Source organism: Octopus sinensis, linkage group LG22 (assembly GCF_006345805.1).
Source record: "Octopus sinensis linkage group LG22, ASM634580v1, whole genome shotgun sequence".
Classification (NCBI taxonomy): Eukaryota; Metazoa; Mollusca; class Cephalopoda; order Octopoda; family Octopodidae; genus Octopus; species Octopus sinensis.
Genome location: NC_043018.1, coordinates 7,970,893 through 7,991,401, shown reverse-complemented (window position 1 = coordinate 7,991,401; position 20,509 = coordinate 7,970,893). Strand labels below are relative to the sequence as shown.

The 20,509-nt window shown below is 38.8% G+C and overlaps 1 protein-coding gene across 3 annotated transcripts in view; it reads right to left on the bottom strand.

Annotated features, from left to right (window-relative positions):
- LOC115223094 (B-cell linker protein-like) overlaps positions 1 to 20,509 on the bottom strand; it is a 114,051-nt gene that overhangs the window by 37,592 nt on the left and 55,950 nt on the right. Inside the window, exons 9-10 of one of the 3 annotated variants that reach the window (XM_036512331.1) lie at positions 16,307 to 16,409; positions 11,870 to 11,964 (exon numbers count right to left, since the gene is read on the bottom strand). In XM_036512331.1, coding sequence (XP_036368224.1) covers positions 11,870 to 11,964; positions 16,307 to 16,409 — 198 coding nt within the window. Of the gene's footprint in view, positions 1 to 6,793; positions 6,827 to 7,912; positions 8,052 to 11,869; positions 11,965 to 16,306; positions 16,410 to 20,509 lie in introns of those variants that run through there. The other 2 variants (XM_029793508.2, XM_036512330.1) reach the window with 2 other exon arrangements.

Below are 20,509 nucleotides of genomic sequence, written 5' to 3'. Positions count from 1 at the left end.
TCCTGCAATCATGAGACCAGCACTCTAAGCCACGTGCCTCCACTTAAGTGGATATGATAGATGGTAACTGAAAGAAGCCCATCGCATATTGGTGTATACTCTTGTCTTGATAGGCAGTGCTTTTATGTGAAGGCACATAGCTCAGTGGTTAAAGTGTCAGGCTCACAATCATGTGGTGGTGAGTTTGATTCTCAGACTGAGCCGAGTGTTGTGTTCTTGAGCAAGACACTTTAATTCATGTTAGCTGTAGAAATGAGTTGCAATGTCACTGATGCCAAGTTGTATTGGCCTTTGCCTTTCCCTTGGATAACATCAGTGGCATGGAGTGGTTGATATGTGTGGGCAGCTGCTGGTCTTCCATAAACAACCTTGCCCAGACTTGTGCCTCAGACGGGAACTTTTTAGGTGTAGTCCCATGATCATTCCTGACCAAAAGGGGTCTTTACCTTTTTTACCTTTTTTGACTCTGATCTTGACATAATGTTAGATGGCTGACATTATGAGATGTCACCTTTATACAAGCGATGTAGTTCTTTTCCAGTTTGCCCTGAGAAACATGAGGAAATATTACATCGCTTGGAGACAAGTGAGGGTTGGTGTCAGGAAAGGCACCCAGCTGTAGAAATTCATGCCCACAAAAATTCCATCTGACTCATGCCAGCATGGAAGCAAGAACGTTAAATGATGATGATGATGATGGCGGCAGTGATGACGACAACAACAACAATGATGATGATGAATCTCTTCCATAGTAACAGGGCCAAAATTTTAATAATAATAATGAAATTATTGTATACAGTGCTCAGGTGCACCACAACTTGTCAGAAAGTGCGTATAAAGCATATGCAGTAATGTACAAATGTCTGGGAAGTGAACAGTGTATGAGTCAGATACATGCTTGTGTGTGTATGGAGGGGAGAAAATCAGGTGTAGTTTTGGCGAATCTCAGGAAGCATGGAAGTTTTGAAGGATGCAGTGCTCCGACAACAAACAACTGATGCTGGCAGTTTGTTCCATGCTTCAGAAACTCTTAGCGTGAAAAAATGTTTCCGAAAGTCATGGGAGCTGTGCTGTTTTCTGACTTTGTAAATATGCCGACGGGTGGAGTTTGAAAAGGTGCTCAGAGTTATTGTTTGTAAGATGGTTAATAATTTTATGGGTGTCTGCCAAGTCAGCTGCCAGACATTGGAGTTTCAATGTGTCCATGCCCAGGGAAGTAAGGCATTCAGAATAAGGCAAATGCCTGATGGAGGGTATACTCTTTGTTGCACGTCACTGAACGGTTTCCAGATGATTAATATCCTGGGCAAGATAGGGGTTCCAGACTGGTGATGGAAATTTAAATAGGTTCTATGTATATGTGTTACTTATAACTACTTTAGTTCCTTATTAACTGCATTCATGGCTATCATAGCTGCTTCCTAACAATCTTCCAGTCTTCCTGAATCAAAAAACAAATTTGTTGATGTTTTTTTAAAACAACATTTAGCCTTTAGATATAGACAATAGGAAAAAAATAACTGTGCCTCCCCTCATTAAGAGAAACATCCAAATGTTTTTAATCCTCTGTTCTCTCTCCAAAAATGTCTAAATTTTGGTGGAGAAAATTATGAAAGAAATAAGTGTAAACTGATGTTGATGACCTGAGCAACTTGGGGAGACGTAGGAGGACAATGGTGATGGTGGTGGTGATGGGTGGTGAGGTTAGGAGGCAGTGCTTTATGGTAGTGGTGGCCACAGTAATAGTGGAGGTAGGTGGTGGTGGTGATGATGGTTTCTTTTATTCGCCACAAACGCACCAAGTGTGGAGGGTTACACAAATATCAAGCGACAAAAATCAAACGAGGTAAAAACGTATTGCACAATATTACGAATAAATGATGATACAGGGTTTCTGATGAAGAACTTCCACCTAGTGTCAATGAAGGAATCTCACAAGTTCAATATTATCCTCATCAAGGACGGCAAATTCTCTCTGTCTTTTTCTCAACTGGTCTCCTTTCTATTTTCACCATTCTCATCTACTTTGTAACGAATTTGCTTGGAGAGAGCACTACTACTATTACTACAACTACTACTGCTACTGCTGCTGCTGTTGTTGTTAAGCAACAAGGCGGGTAAGGGTGATTAGGTGATGGTCTAGGGCTTAGGGGCGGGAGACACCAGACCTTGGAAGAAAAAAAAAACTTTGGTCGTCTTGTTGTAGTCGAGGGCTCTTTGTTGACGCCCAACACCACTGGGAGGTGGCCCCTCGAAGTTGCTGGAAATGGAAATCTCCAGGTCAAAATCCTTGAACGGCTGCTGCTGCTGCTGTTACTACTACTACTACTATGCTGCTGCTGTTACTACTACTACTACTACTACTACAACTATGCTGCTGCCGTTACTACTACCACTACTACTGCCACCACCACCACCACCACCACTGTATTAGATTGGTCAAATCTTTACAATGTCCAACAAAATATTTAGCATATTTAAAATTACAGCCTACCAAGATCAACTTTGCCCTTCATTCTTTCAGAGTAAATAAATAATGTACCAGTCACATACTGAGGGTGATCTAATTGACTGTTACTCTCCCTGCCACTTATTTCTGGCCTCTTGCCTTTCTGAGAATCAATCACTGAAGTTGCTTTTGTTGGTGCTGCTGTCTTTGTCATCATCATCATCATCATCATCACCATCATCACCAACAGTACACCTGTTCTTTTTTTTTTTTGTCCTTTTTTGTTTTCTAAACGACTCATTCATTGTTTACTTCCTGTGCATATTCTACGTACCGTTCATGCAGTTTTGGTTACTTTTTCTGATGAGTTGTAGTACAGCACCTGAGCACTGCATAAATAAATTCATTATTATATCATTGCCATTTTCCAGCCCCCACCCCACCTTTACTTCCTTTTCAAGAGGAAGTGCAAAAAAAAATCAAAGGGTTTAATGAAAACGTTAAGTCTTTGTGTTTAGTCTTTTCAATCCCATCTCCCATGTAACTTCTTTGATTTTTGGCATCAGGCACCAAACAGAAGTAAACTACCAACTCCACCCTTGTTAGTGTCTTGCTGTCACAAATGTATTGGATCAGTGATTGATCCATTGAAAACCTGTAATCAATAGTGCTATTAGTTCACAAAATGCAAGATAAAGAATCAATAATTTTTTAACATAGAGTATAATGGTTAGTCTTGGTTAGTCTTAGTAGGGGAAGCATGTTATTTCAGAGCATCAGGAATCATTGCAATACAAATAGAAGAATTGGAGATAGGGGCCAGTGGTTTTAGGTGTGATGAGGAGTCAAGGTTTGCCCATCAGAAAGTTGGTCGTTTCTTTGGAATTTGGTTCAACAGTTTAAAATGTGTGTGTGTGTGTGTGTGTGTGTGCAAGTTGCTATAGTATCTTGCTTAGAAAAATAACAGAAAAAAATAATTGCTAAAAAGCCATAAAAAAAACAAAACAAACAAATTTGTTAACTCAAAAGGATGTAACTTAATTTGTAACTACGGTGATGAGGTATATAAAGTCAAGTACATTCATACCAAGTAGGTTATTGACAAAACACTAAGTTATCAGTTTGTGTCTGACTTAGTAGGTGAACGTGTCTGGAAAATTCTCCGTAAGCAATTTTCTGTGGGAATCCACTGTAAAAAATTTGCCATGGGAAAATTTGCCGTAAGAAGTTTTGTCATAAAAGAGTCACACTAAAAATAAGAAAACTCATTATAAAGAAATGACTTTTTTCCAGTTAGTAGGTTTGTTGATGAAGTTACCATTGTAATTTTTTCTTTTGCAATTTATTTATTTTTTTTTTACAGTGAATTTTTCCTACAGTAAAACTGCTTACGGTGAAATTTCCTACAACCATGAGATAAATGGAGATCAGACAAAAGAAAAAAATTCTTATCACTGCAGAAAGATTTACCCTGATATACACTAATAGACATATAAATATACACTTTCTGTCACACTCTAACCCAGTGCTTTTCAAACTTTTTGCTGGAGCGGAACCCCAAGGAAGCATTCCCTGGCTCGGGGAACCCCTGTGCAATAATTTAATAGTTTTATGCACACATACCTGCAGAGGAGAATTTAAAATTACTGCCGATTTTAGCAGTTTTGTAACTTCTTGCGGAACCCCTGGACTGTACTGGCAGAACCCTGGTTGAAAACCACTGCTCTAACCTTTCATAATCTGATACATGATCACCTCCTCCTCTTTAGCAAGACACTGTTTCTGTCTCTCCATCACACTCTCACCTTTCATCATCTGACACAAGATCACCTCTTCCAATGCCCCTTCCCCTCTTGCCTTGCAAGTTAGTTGGTGACCTTTCTGGTGCTGGTGCCACTTAAAATGCATCCAGTCCACATTGTGAAGTGGTTGACAGTTGGAAGGGCATCCAGCTGTAAAAACCATGCCAAAATAGACACAGTAGCCTGGGGTAGTCTTCTACCTGGTTGGCTCTTGTAAAACTGTCCAACCCATGCCAGTATTGTAAGCAGACATTAAACAATGATGATAATGATATATATATATATATATATTTAATGTAGGTTAAAATTTTTCTGAAAGAAAATTTTATCAATGGCCAGCATATTAAAAAATACCTTTAAAGGTTAAAATTATAAACAACTTATAAATAAGGGCAAACGAAAAAATTTCTAATGCCACATATGCCGAAAATTGGACATATTGTCCATAACCATATAATTTTTTACAATACGCACGCTACTCGAAAAAAAGGCTGACAGAAATTTCCAAAAAATTCCATTATTACCATATCGGACCGATTTCAGGGTTAGTTCATAAGAACCCTCCCTTCGTCAGTGATAAATGTGGCAAAAGAAATAAATGAGATACTTACTCATACCCATGGAAGAAGCAAAACACTAAGTCATGAGCACAATTAAGTACCCCAAATAAATCCAAAACAGAAATACTCCAGCCCATTCAAGACACGTGCGATTCGAACTGAGGATCTCACAGAGTGAAAGAGTCCGGAAGTGAACACTATTAAATTTATATTTAATGTAGGATAAAATTTTTTCGAAAAAAAATTTTAGCAATGGCCAGCATATTAAAAAATACCTTTAAAGGTTAAAATTATAAACAACTACAGATGCTTTATTACAAAGATGATAGATGGCTACCCTGCATTATATAATGGGTGGGTAGGAATAGCTGGGAAGAAAATGGGTTGGTAGTGATGGAGTATCATAGCAACCCCTCAGTGTGCAAGGCAAGATATAGACAGGGGAGGGGGAAAAGGAGAGTGGGTGGGTGGGCTATATGAGCATGAGCGGAGAATAAGAGATGGTTAGAAATGGAGGTAAAGGTGAATGTAATAAGAGATGAAGGTGAAGTACGATGGGAAATATCAGTTCAGGGTGGGGGAATGAAATACAATATGGCATAAAACATTCTCATGCCAACATATTCATATTGGCACACACTCAAATTTCCTTACAACAATACCTCAACCTTTTAGCATTTAAACCGACCATATTTGCCCAAAATATTCTATCTAATGTCATTCTAAAAATTTCGGTCTTACGGAGGCGATGACAAGTGATCAGGACCTTTGGTGATTTGCTGTGCTTGAGAAAACTCATCAAGCCAAGTGAAATTGCAGTTGTGGCTGGTGCTAGTGATACGTAAAAGGCACCCACTAAACTCTTGGAGTGATTGGCATTAGGAAGGACATTCAGCCATAGAAACCAAGCCAAATCAGATTGGAACATGGTACAGTTCTCCAGCTTATCAGTTTCAGTCAAACCAGCTAACCCAATGGTTCTTGACTGAGGTCTGTATGGCCCCTGAGAGTCCATATAAGATTTTATGGGGTCTACACAACAAAATAATAAATTGGGGATCCACAATACTATTTTGAGGCCTCATGAAAAATTTTGATTTAGATGTTTGTGTTGGTGGGTATTGCAAGAAAGAGATAGGTTTCTTTCTCTAATGTTTTCCATAGTTCGACTTACACGAGTTAATGTGTGAAAAACGAAATAGGAATTTCGAAAGAAGTTTCTATAAAACTAGATTTTAAGCATTGAATGTCTATGGGAGAACATCAGAATAAAATAACAATCAAAGGGGTCCATAGATAAAAATTGGTCGAGGACCCCTGGTCTAACCCATAACATCATGAAGAGCAGACACTAAATGATGATGATGGTAATGACATCATCAAAATTTTGGAGACACAAGAAAATGCATGATTAATTCCAAATGAAGTAAATAAATAAGCTTAACATTTGACAGAATGATCTGAATGCTAAAGGTTTAATCATTTTGCTTTTTATCACATTGAGAAATATCACTTGTTTCTATCTTCACAGCATTATATCCTCATTTGTTGTAACTCACTGAACATTTAATCTACAACCATTGTGAATACAAGTGAGTCAGAGATGAAAGTCAAGGTCTCCTTCCATAAACAGAATAAGATTAATTTTAAAGTATGTGTAAAGATTTAGATAAGGCTAATCATTTTGTAACTTATCTCTTCCATTTCACTTCCTTCTTTTGACTTATTAAGAGTTTTTATTATAGCACAAATAAACTTAAGGTTTGGGGTATACATATATTGTATGTTCAAGCATACAAGTCGACATGGTATATAGTGTAAACATTCAAATATTAGCAAAATTTTTATAAATGTTATAGAAAAAACTACATCTCTGATATCATACATATCTCCTGTTATCTAAGTATTAATGGTCTCACATGATAGTACCATTGTTCATCAAAGATTAGAACAATAACTGATTGAAGTAGGGACATACGTACGTGGGGGCAGGGCTGGAGATGTGGACAGTTTCTCTGAAAACAGAAACAAAAGAATAAAACAAAGTAAAGAAGTAATTAACAAAATTTGATAAGAATTAATGAAATTATATATTTTACAAGTCATAAGAAAATAAAAAGGCAAAGCAGTAAATGATCATCTTATGAAGTCCATTAGCTTACAACTGTTTCTGCTATAAGATTCAGGAGACTCGTGGTTGAGTGATGGAGTAACAACTTATAGCTTCATCAGAGCCTTGAATATGAAGTGCAATTTATTTAGGAAAAGCATTACCAATGAGAAAGCCAACACCTATGTCAGGGATGAAAGAAAGGACTCCTTCCATAAATACTCTTTTACTTGTTTCAGTCATTTGACTGTAGCCATGCTGGAGCACCACCTTTAGTCAAGCAAATCGACCCCAGAACTTATTCTTTGTAAGCCTAGTACTTATTCTATCGGTCTCTTTTGCCGAACCAATAAGTGACGGGGACGTAAACACACCAGCATCAGTTGTCAAGCGATGTTGGGGGACAGACACAGACACAAACATATACACACACACACATACATATATATATATACATATATACGACGGGCTTCTTTCAGTTTCTGTCTACCAAATCCACTCACAAGGTTTTAGTCGGCCTGAGATTATAGTAGAAGACACTTGCCCAAGATGCCATGCAGTGGGACTGAACCCAGAACCATGTGGTTCGTAAGCAAGCTACTTACCAGACAGCCACTCCTACACCTAGAATAAAATTAATCTAAAGTATGTATACAGATTGGTATATCCAGATTTAGATAAGGGTAATTATTTTGTAACTCATCTCTTCCATTTCATTTCCTTCTTTTGACTTATTAAGATTCTTTATTATAGCACAAATTAACTTAAGGCTTGGGGTATACATATACTGTATGACCAAGCATACAAGTCGACATGGTATATAGTGTAAACATTTAAATAGTAGCAAAATGTTTTTTAAATGTTATAGAAAAAACTACATCTCTGATATCATACATATCTCCTGTTATCTAGGTATTAATGGTATCACATGATAGCACCTTTGTTCATCAAAGATTAGAACAATAACTGATTGAAGTAGGGACATACGTACGTGGGGACAAGGCTGGAGATGTGGACAGTTTCTCTGAAAACAGAAACAAAAGAATAAAACAAAGTAAAGAAGTAATTAACAAAATTTGATAAGAATTAATGAAATTATATATTTTACAAGTCATAAGAAAATAAAAAGGCAAAGCAGTAAATGATCATCTTATGAAGTCCATTAGCTTACAACTGTTTCTGCTATAAGATTCAGGGGACTCGTGGTTGAGTGATGGAGTAACAACTTATAGCTTCATCAGAGCCTTGAATATGAAGTGCAATTTATTTACGAAAAGAATTACATTTATGCATATATATAGGCGCAGGAGTGGCTGTGTGGTAAGTAGCTTGCTAACCAAAACATGGTTCCAGGTTCAGTCCCACTGCGTGGCATCATGGGCAAGTGTCTTCTACTATAGCCTCAGGCCGACCAAAGCCTTGTGAGTGGATTTGGTAGACGGAAACTGAAAGAAGCCCATCGTATATATGTATATATATGCGTGTGTGTGTTTGTGTGTCTGTGTTTGTCCCCCTAGCATTGCTTGACAACCGATGCTGGTGTGTTTACGTCCCCGTCACTTAGCGGTTCAGCAAAAGAGACCGATAGAATAAGTACTGGGCTTACAAAAGAATAAGTCCCGGGGTCGAGTTGTTCGATTAAAGGTGGTGCTCCAGCATGACCGCAGTCAAATGACTGAAACAAGTAAAAGAGTAAAAGAGTATATATATATATATATATATATATATATATATATATATATACAGCTGACTTAGTCAGACAACCCATAAAATTATTACGCATCTTACAAACAATAACTCGATCAACCTTTTCAACTCCACCTGTCTACACTCATGACATGTTTACAAAGTCAGAGAAAGAGCAGCACAGCTCCCATGACTTTCAGAAACATTTTTTCATGCTGAAAGTTGCTGAAGCATGAACAAACTGCCGGCATCAGTTGTTAGTTGTCGGAGCACTGCATCCTTCAAGACTATTCCATGCTTCCTGAGATTTGTCAACACTACACCTGATTTTTCCTCCCCTCCATACCCACTCAAGCATGTATCTGACTCATACACTGTTTCACTTCCCAGACATTTGTACATTACTGCATATACTTATATGCATTTTTGACAAGTTGTGTGCACCTGAGCACTGTATACAATAATTTCACTTATTATTTTATTATTATGAGTGAGAGGCCGAATCCGTCCAGTTTTCATAAAAAATAGGGTAGAACATTTGGTCTGGATATAGCTGGTTTAAATGCTAAATGGTTAAAACCTTTAGCATTAAGATTTCTTAATCAAATGTAATGGTTTATTTATCACATAGTCATGCCTTAGCTTGTAGCTTTGCAGTTTCAATAATAAGATGGTGTTCTTTTAAAGGAACAATATACTTAGAGGTTAGACGTGTGAAAGGTTGGATCTAGCCAATTTAACCCTTTCGTTACTGTATTTTGAAATGCTCTGTGTTTCTTTCAATTACTTCAAATATAACAAAGAATTTAGTAAAATAATTTGGTTATCATTAAGCTAGTTTTAGGAACATAAATTGTGACAACCAAGTTTGGTGAAAGATTTCAATTCAAAACTCATGAAAACAGACATTGTACTCAGAGCCAGAGCTGGTTTCACAGCACGGTTTGGTAACAAGGGTAAAGGGTTAAAGATAAAACATGTAGATTATTTTGGCCAGATATACTCTTTTACTTGTTTCAGTCATTTGACTTGGGCCATGCATTGAGCACCTCCCTTAGTCGAGCAAATTGACCCGAGAACTTATTCTTTGTAAGCCCAGTACTTATTCTAGTTGGTCTCTTTTGCTGAACCGCCGCTAAGTGACGGGGACATAAACACAACCCAGCACCGGTTTGTCAAGCATGCTAGGGGGACAAACACAGACACACAAACAGACACATATATATACATATATACGACAGGCTTCTTTCAGTTTCCGGTCTACCAAATCCACTCACAAAGCATTGGTCGGCCCGGAGCTATAGCAGAAGACACTTTGCCAAGATGCCACGCAGTAGGACTGAACCCGGAACCATGTGGTTGGTTAGCAAGCTACTTACCACACAGCCACTCCTGCGCCTATGGTAAGTTACAATGCTAAAGGGTTATATATTCAAATTAATTTTTTTTGTTTTGAAAGGAAATATTAATACATTTAAATATCGCTGTTTATCATTATTTACAAGATTAAGACAGCAAACAGGCAGAATTGGATAAAATGCACAGCAGCCTTACTCCAGTGTTACATTTGAAAATAATGAAGAGTTTGGCACAAAAAATAACTTTGTCATCATTAAGCTGGTATATGAGGTTGTAAGTTCGAATCCTGGACCGGGCTGCGTGTTGTGTTCTTGAGCAAGACACTTTATTTCATGTTGCTCCTGTTAACTCGGCTGTAGAAATGAGTTGCAACATCACAGGTGCCAAGCTGTATCAGCTGTTGCCTTTCCCTATATATATATATAGGTTGGACCTGCTTCGGTCATGCCTGACTGTAGGATTGCACCTAGAAAGTAACCCTCCCAGGTACAAGTCTGCGCAAGGTTGTTTATGGAAGACAGCAGTAGCCATGCATAATACCATCCTCCCCTCTCCACACCACCAGTGTTATCCAAGGGAAAGGCAAAGGGGCTGATACAGCTTGGCACCAGTGATGTCGCAACTCATTTCTACAGCTGAGTGAACTGGAGCAACGTGAAGTAAAGTGTCTTGCTCAAGAACACAACACGCAGCCCGGTCTGGGATTCAAACACAACCTCATGATTGTAAGCTTGAACGATCTAACCACTGAGCCATGCACCTTCACTAAGCTGGTACTTTGATGGAAGGTTTTAATTTAGACCTCTTTAAAACAAGGTGTTTGTATCACGGACCACAGCAGTCTCGGGCATTTTGGTATCAAAAGGGTTAAGAGCTATTTAGTTCCAAGAAAAACAGTGTCTGGATATTAGGATGATGTCACAGTTATGCAATGAGATGTCTGAAAACCAAGGAGTTTGGTACCAGACTAAAAGAATAAAAAACGGTAACAGGTGTGTATTTTAATGAGGTTTGCGGTTAAGATCTCAGGGACCACCAGAAAAACCTGGGGCAAGGTGACAAGCTTGATGGTTAAGCTGAGAGAAAATATCTGTAGATAATATAAACTCGATAGCACTTTTATAGGAAATTGAAAGAAATATATACCAACCTTCATCTTTCTTACCAGGTGTAACTGGTCTCAGTTTAGACATTGCTTGTGATAAATTTCAGGGCCTTTATTAGGATCTTTGGAAAATTTTCTGCTCTGAGAAGAAATGAAAATAATATAAACAATAATGATTTTGTTTGTCATTTTCCGTGAGTGTGTTTCCAATTTGGAGATAAATTGCATATTAAATTGATTCTGATCAACCCTTTACATACACTGGAAAGTTCGAGTTACCGTCAAGAATGACTCCGGTAATTTGGTACAATCATTTCGTACTACATCATTTTATTAAATGTTTTAAGTATTACAACGGTTTTAAATGCTGAGCACTCATCAGCCAATTATAGAGGTTTTCCATCAATACAAAAATTTCATATATCAAGTGAAAATTTTTGTATTAATGGAGAACCTCTATAATTGGCTGATGAGTGCTCAGCATTTTAAAACTGTTGTAATACTTACAACATTTAATAAAATGATGTAGTACGAAACGATCGTACCAAATTACCGGAGTCATTCTTGTTGCTTATTTTGAATATTATAATATATATATATATATATATATATATATATATATATATATATATACACACAACACACACAGTGTTTTGTTTCATTGTTATACGATAATATGTAAAGAGGGGTTTATTGATTATGTCAGACCCCAGTGCTCTGCTGTACTTATTTTATGGTCCCTAAAAGGACAAAAGGCATAACTACAACAACAACAACAACAATCATAAACAAACTTACATTTGCTTCTGAAGTGAATTTTTTCTGCTCCCTTGGTTTGTGCGCACTCTTTTTGCTACGTGATGGAGGAATTGGAGGTGGCACTATGTAGTTACCTGTGAACATAAATTGAAAATGATACTTATAATTACTACGTAATTAATTTGGTATTCCTAATTTCTAACATAGATGCAGGTATGGCTGGGTGGTTAAGAAGTTTGCTTCACAACCAGGTGGTCTCAGGTCTCTACTGTGCAATGCTTTGAATAAGTGTCTTCTGTTATAGCCCCAGGTCGTCCAAAACCTCTTAAGCGGATATGATAGACATTAAACTGAAAGATGCCCATATACTCTTTTACTTGTTTCAGTCATTTGACTGCGGCCATGCTGGAGCACCGCCTTTTAGTCGAGCAAATCGACCCCAGGACTTATTCTTTGTAAGCCTAGTACTTATTCTATCGGTCTCTTCTGCCGAACCGCTAAGTAACGGGGACGTAAACATACTAGCATCGGTTGTCAAGCAATGTTGGGGGGACAACACAGACACACACACACACACACACATATATATACATATATATATATATATATAATATATATATATATATATATATATATATATATATACACGACAGGCTTCTTTCAGTTTCTGTCTACCAAATCCACTCACAAGGCTTTGGTCGGCCCAAGGCTATAGTAGAAGACACTTTCCCGAGGTGCCACGCAGTGGGACTGAACCCGGAACCGTGTGGTTGGTAAGCAAGCTACTTACCACATATATTTGTATATATATTATAAATATATACAAATCATATATTTATGTTAAGAAAAAGATATGACACAGGAAAACGATGGTTATGTTATGAAGTTCATTAGCTTGTAGCTGTTTCTGCTATAAGGTTTTGTGGACTTGTTGTTGAGTGCCTGAATAACAATCCTATAGCTTCATGAGAACCTCGAATATGAAGTGGAATTTATTTGGGGAAAAAATTTACATTTATGCAATATACAGAGAAGGCAATAGCAGTGAGAATGTCATTACTGGTGTATATTAAATTTGTACATCCGAAAGGCAGTTATATTCATGTATATGTTTGTGTGTGTGTGCATGCATATATATATGTGCATACGTGTATGTGTGTGTATTTGTATGTATCTTTGTCTTGACTTCATGCGATGGTTGTAAATGAGCGTAACCATCATACAACCAACGTCGTCCTTTTCCAGTTTGCTGAGAATCATGGGAAAATCTTACGCTGCATGGAAAACAGGTGAGGGTTAGTGACAAGAAGGGTACCCAACAACAGAAAAGCATGCCTCAAAAAAATTCCACTAGACTTGTACCAGCATAGGAATGTGAATGTTAAATGACGATGATGATGATGGTGATGAAATGACAATGATGCAACAACAACAACAACAACAACAATGATGATGACTTTCTTCCATACTGACAAGGCCAAAATTTTAAATGAGTTCTATATATATATATATATATATTTCTTTATTGCCCACAAGGGGCTAAACATAGAGGGGACAAACAAGGACAGACAAAGGGATTAAGTCGTTTACATCGACTCCAGTGCATAACTGGTACTTTATTTATCAACCCCCCGAAAGGATGAAAGGCAAAGTCGGCCTCGGCGGAATTTGAACTCACAACGTAATGACAGACGAAATACGGCTACGCATTTCGCCCGGCGTGCTAACGTTTTGCCAGCTCGCCGCCATTATTTATATTTATATATATATATATATATATGTGTGTGTGTGTGTGTGTGTGTGTGTGTGTGTGTGTGTGTGTGTGTGTGTGTGTTACTTATATCTACTTTAGTTCCTTATTAACTGCATTCATGGCTATCACAGCTGCTCCATAACAATCTTCCTGCCTCAAACAAGTTTGTTGACATTTTTAATAACATTTCTCCTTTAAATATAGACGATAGGGAAAGATAACTGTGCCCAGCCTGATTAGGAGAGACATTCAAAGGTTCTAATCCTTTTTTTCTCTCCAAAAAATGTCTAGGTAACTTTAGTGGAGAAAATTTATTAAAAATGGTGTAAATTTATGGATCACTGATGTTAATGATGAGAACAGCCACAGTCGAACCAATTCTACTATATGACGCAGAAACCTGGACGTTATCAAAGAAGCTGAGAGGCGTTGGATGGAACCTACACTCGCCTCCTTATGAGAGCTCAAAATCTCTCGTGGAAGCGTCATCCAACCAAAGTACAAATATATGGGAAACTAGCACCTGTGTCATCTCTTGTGAAGGTAGGAGAGTCCAGTTTGCTGGACATTGTGGTAGAGCTGAAAACGAGGTAATTTCTCCTCTTCTCCTCTGGAAGCCATCTACTCGCAATACCAGAGGGCGCGCACTCTCCTACCCTGATGTAATCTCCAGGGATACAGGCATCCAGCAACAGGACCTCCATAATGCCATGATGGACCGTGAAGTCTGGCGTAGCATGGTAAATTCCATTGTCTTGACCACGGTCGAACAATGATGTTGATGACAGCTGGGAGTGGAGGAGAATAAAGCCGGTGGATGTGGTGATGAGAGTACAGTGGTGGGAACAGTTGTGGGAGTACGGTGTGGTGGTAATGTTGGCAGGAATAAGGAATAAGGGGGTCGGTGTCTCTTGCCTAAAAGGCTACACTTAGAATATGTTGTGTAAACATTCAGGGCCTGGATTTAGTTTGGAAGCAGGGTCGCTTGCTCAATGAATTCAAGTCGCTGGATATAGATGTGTCAGCCATTAGTGAGACAAAGATTTCTGGAGCACCACACAACCTGACACCCATTTCCAATGCTTACAAAATTTTCCTATCCTGCGTTTGTTGAGTTTGAGTGGTGGGGTAGCAGTGCTGTTCTGGAAATCCTTGAACCTTGAAATACGAAGAATCTTCCTGAACCTGAATGGTAATTTGGTGATCCTGGACATGAATGGCAGGGAAAGTGGACCCTTCAGACTGGTGGCCATCTATGCTCAGACCAGAACAAATCGGCCTAATTTCTTCAGGCATCTAGAAAGTTTCCTTGGAACATCTTGCCCTTTAGTATAAGTGGTGAGTGGAATTGTCTCTAGATGTATATAATGACTGTGGAAGAGTTAACACATAGGAGAAAGAGGTGCAGAAGTCTCAAAAACTTGCACTGTTTCCAACGTTTTGATAGGTACCAGCTAGATTTCCTTGATGTGACAGTATGGATATGGATCAACCACAGTGGGTCATCCAGATCATATCTAGATAAAGTATTTGTTGTGGCAGGGGGCAGGGATGGCATCGAATGTCCACAGTTCAAGCTGGTTGGCTACACAGACCACAAATTTGTGATTTACTCAGTTGATTTAGATAAGACTCTAGACAGGGAATTGTTCATTGGAAGTTGAGTGCATTCCTACCAGCATGCAAAAGCTACAGGAATCAGATCTATGTACTCGTTAAGCTGTAATTAATGAAGCTGGTGATGGAGCATCCTGAAGAGTGTGATTAAAGCAGAATTGATATGTTTAGCAAAAAGCTAGCAACAGAAATAGTTCAGAGGGAGAATGAGCTAGCGATCTAGAAGAGGCAATTAGTAAAGGCATCACAACCAACATGCTAATGGCAAGCATGCCTTTGACCATTTTTTCAAGGTGAAACATGAAAGTTGCATTGTCAGAGTTAAGGCCTGTGCATTTTAACATGAGAATCTAAGGGATTAGTGACAAAGTTCTAAAGGAGATTCTGGGTAACACCAAAAGCAAACTGGTGAGTCTGTTTCAGAGGACTTTCCAATTGGGGATTACTATGGATAATTTCCAAAACTTCTTGGACAACCAGTGCTACCAAAGGATGCCATCAGTTTGAGACAAACTCTACAGACATAGGAGTTCCATTGAATGTACTTGTCCCAAATGTGTGCAGAGCAATGAAACTGTTGTGTATGTACTTGTTCAATGCCAAGACCAGAAAATTTTGAGTAGAAGGAACTACCAATTATATCTAATTCAATATCTCATTATATTTAAATTTATTTGAAGTCTCAACATAAAGAGATGGACCAGAATACTCCAAGATGTTTCATCATCTGCTCTGCTTATTTTGTCACACCCCTTTCTTTCACATCGGAGCCGTTGTTGTCAAAGATATCTTAAGAAAGGCACTTAACTAAGACGAAAGCAGTGTCTGCGTATTGGAATGATGTCAGTTATGCTATCGGTCATCTGAAAACCAAGGAGTTCGGTACCAGATTAAAGAATATAAAATGGTAACAGGTGCATATATTAATGAGGTTTTCAGTTCAGTTAAGATCTCAGGGGCCTTTGGTTTTGTTGAAACCTCCATAAAAAAAAAAAAAAAACTGGGGCAAGGTAACAAGCTTGATCGTTAAGCTGAGAAAAAATTATCCATGGATAATATAAAGTTGATAGCACTTTTATAGGAATTGGAAAGAAATATTTACCAACCTTCATCATCTTCCTTACAACTAGTTGCAACTGGTCTCAGTTTTGAGAATGCTTGTGATAAACTTTCAGGGGCTTTATTAGGATCTTTGGAAAATTGTCTGCTCTGAGAAGAAATGAAAATAATATATACGATAATGATTTTGTCCCTTTCCATGAGTTTCCCAAATTTGGAGATAAATTGCAAATTAAATTGATTCTGATCAACCTTTACACTGGAAAATCAAGTGAAGCCAGGGAAAATTTGAACCGGGCACTTGAAGAATGGAAACTAAATAAGTTTAGTTTGATACTCCAATGCTTTTCAGTTAATTTGATTTATAATATTGTTATTGTAGTTTAGCCCTAGGTCACTCTGATTGAGTCAACAACCTATAATTAAAGGAATTCCAGCTTTCCAGTCATGACCTGCCTGTCTTTTTCTGCATCTACAAATTAGTGTGTCCTTTCTATTTTGATCCTTCTCCGTGCATACATACATATAATATTTATCTATACATACTAGCAGTATAGCCCAGCGTTGCTTGGGCTTGTTTTCTTTTCGACTCTTTAGAATTGGAATTTTGAAAAGTAAACATTTTGCATTATGTAGCTTGTTACTCTCTTAAGTGAACATTTTTCTGGTTGAAAATACACCGAAAAATGACGACACAGCAGTCAAAAAATCGTAAAAAATAGGGATTTTCATAGAAAAAAAACACCTTTTTGATGTAAATAAATTTTGGTGTTAACATGGTCCAATTTGAATTTTTTCTTCTACTGAAGGAAGAGCACACCTTCTTCTATCATACTCTCAATTTTGGTCAACTTGTGCCGCAGGGTCTCGGAGGAGATAGTGTTAGTTGAAGGCTACCAAACCTCGCCATACACAGACAACTTCAGCTTTATATAGAGAGATTTATGATGATGACAATATATACATATATATATATATGTTAGGAAGGGCATCCAGCTGTAGAAACATTGCCAGATTAGACTGGAGCCTGGTGCAGCCTTCTGGCTTCCCAGAACCCCGGTCGAACCGTCCAACCCATGCTAGCATGGAGAACGGACGTTAAACGATGATGATGATGATGATGATATATATATATATATACCACTGACAGTCAGGATTTAGCCAAACCATCCAGCGATGGAATAGTCACCACTGATGAGCTTTAATCTTAAACAAAACTAGACTTGTATAGTGATCTCGCTATTGTCTCCCCTGTCAATCTATGGAAAGTGTTTCCTTGCAGCTTTAAGGGTTTAAAGCTTTTATTTCTAGCAATGTAGGTGCTACCCTGCACCATTAGTGACAATTGAATTTTTTCCTTTTTAGTTTATATTGCGTTTAGTTACCTTCATTATTTTATAATATATATATCATCATCATCATCATCATCATTGTTTAATGTCCGCTTTCCATGCTGGCATGGGTTGGACGATTTGACTGAGGTCTGGTGAACCAGATGGCTGCACCAGGCTCCAATCTTGATTTGGCAGAGTTTCTACAGCCGGATGCCCTTCCTAACACCAACCACTCCGAGAGTGTAGCAGGTGCTTTACGCGCCACCGGCATGAGGGCCAGTCAGGCGGTACTGGCAACGGCCATGCTCAAATGGTTTTTTACATGCCACCTGCACTGGAACCAGTCTAGCGGCACTGAGTGGAGGCACATGGCCTAGTGTTTAGAGCAGCGGACTCCCGTCCAGAGGATCGTCGAGGGATCGCGGGTTCGAATCTCAGGCCGGGCGATGTGTGTGTTTATGAGCGAAACACCTAAGCTCCATGCAGCTCCGGCAGAAGGTAATGGTGAAATGTCTGCTGATTCTTTCGCCACAACTTTCTCTTTCTCTTTCCTCCTGTATCTTGAGCTCACCTGCGACAGACCGGCGTCCCGTCCAGGTGGGGAACCTATACGCCAAGGAAACCGGCCCTTATGAGCCAGGCATGGCTTGAGAAGGAACAAACAACAGTGGCACTGACAACGACCTCGCTTGAATGTTGTCTTCATGTGCCACTGGCACAAGTGCCAGTAAAGCGATGCTGGTAATGATCACGCTCAAATGGTGCTTTTTATGTGCCACCGGCATATATATATATATATACATATATAGACAAAGGTTTTACTTTCTTACCCTCTGACTTTGAATTATGTATATAGATAGTATATGTGTGTAGAAACAGATGTATGACTGCTACTGTTTTCTTAAGAGTTCCACATTGACTTTTATGTTCCAGTATGTATAAACATGAAAAGATTAAAACAGAAAGGACATGCATATACACACATACATATATACACACACAAAGTGGAAACAGATGCTTGTGTTAGGTGCATGACAAAATTATCAAACTGGCGGCACCTTGCCTCTGTGTGATCAAATGTTCTTTATGAATTGCATTTATCATTTGCCATCATCAAACATTAATTGCAGAAACATGTGTAACAGATGAAATAAAAGCAATACTGAATTCATGCTTAGTGTTTTCCTCTCATAATTATGTGTCTGTGTGTGTGCGTGAATATGTATGTGCATGTGTGCGTGTATGTAAAAAAATACGAGGATGAGGTGGTCAAGTATGACCTTCGTATGTTGAGCCTCACAGAGGCTATGACGAAAGACCGAGACCTCTGGAGATATGCTGTGACTTTGAAGACCCGACAAATGAAGGGAGTCCATGGCTCGTAGGATGGCCTGCTGTGCTAACCTTGGATCATAGAGTGACCCGCTGTTCTTGAGGAGACCTGTTGAGTCAGGTACGTTAACACCAACATCAAAATGAAAATCAAATGGAAATTGTAGTTAAGATACCCATGCCAGTGACAGGTTAAAAGCACCATCCAAACGTGTTAGTTGCCAGCGCCGCCTGACTGGTATCCGTGTCGGTGACATGTAAAAGCACCATCCGATCGTGGCCGTTTGCCAGCCTCATCTGGCCCCTGTGCCAGTGGCACGTAAAAAGCACCCACTACACTCACGGAGTGGTTGGCGTTAGGAAGGGCATCCAGCTGTAGAAACACTGCCAGATCAGACTGGAGCCTGGTGCAGCCTCCTGGCTTCTCAGACCCCGGTTGAACTGTCCAACCCATGCTAGCGTGGAAAACGGACATTATATGATGATGTTGATGATATATAAAACTGGTGTGGCAACAGATTTTTTGTTTCATTGCTATAGTACATATTCTTTTCTTTTTCTTTACTTGTTTCAGTCATTTGACTGTGGCCATGCTGGAGCACTGCCTCTAGTCGAGCAAATCGACCCCAGGACTTATTCTTTGTAAGCCTAGTACTTATTCTATCGGTCTCTTTTGCCGAACCGATAAGTTATGGGGACGTAAACACACCAGCACTGGTTGTCAAGCGATGTTGGGAGGACAAACACAGACACACACAAACATATACACACACACTTACATATACATATATATATATATATATATATATATATATAAATAAAGATATATATATATATATATATATATATATATATACATACCTATATCTGTTGGTTTTTTAACCAACACCATGTGTCACATTCATTATAAACAATTTATGTGTGTGCGTGTGTGCCCACAAAGTGGGAGAACAGCCACTCATACATTTTGATTCTTATTGATTACATATAGCTGCTAACAAAGATTCCAGAAGGAGTGACATGATGGAGTCACAGACAGACTCGCAGAGAACATAAACTTTGTATGTGATAGATGTACTGGAGCAGTAGATACACTATGAGCATACAGGAAGCAGACTCAGGAAATAGACTCTCTGAGTCGCTCAGATGGCTCACTAGAAGTAGTTGGAAGCTTTTGTTACCTTGGAAATGTAATTAACAAGGGAGGTAGTTCCTCTGAAAGAATTGTAACCAGAGTAAGAAAAGGGCCGAACAAATTTCATGTTGCTCCAGCCCACTCAGCTGGCAAAACTGAGTAATCCTGCTATGGACCGACACCTCATACCGGTGGGCAATATCTATCCTATGGAAACCGGGAAATTTCATGTCAAGGCAAGTACCGCCTGATTGGCCCTCGTGCTAGTGGAACATAAAACCACCCACTGCACTCTTGGAGTGGTTGGTGTTAGGAAGTGCATCCAGCTGTAGAAACTCTGCCAGATCAAGACTGGAGCCTGTTGGCAACAAAGGATTTCTCTAAAAGTTAACGGCAGATTGTATGAGGCTTGTGTTTAGAACTGCAGTGCTGCATGGTAGTGAGACATG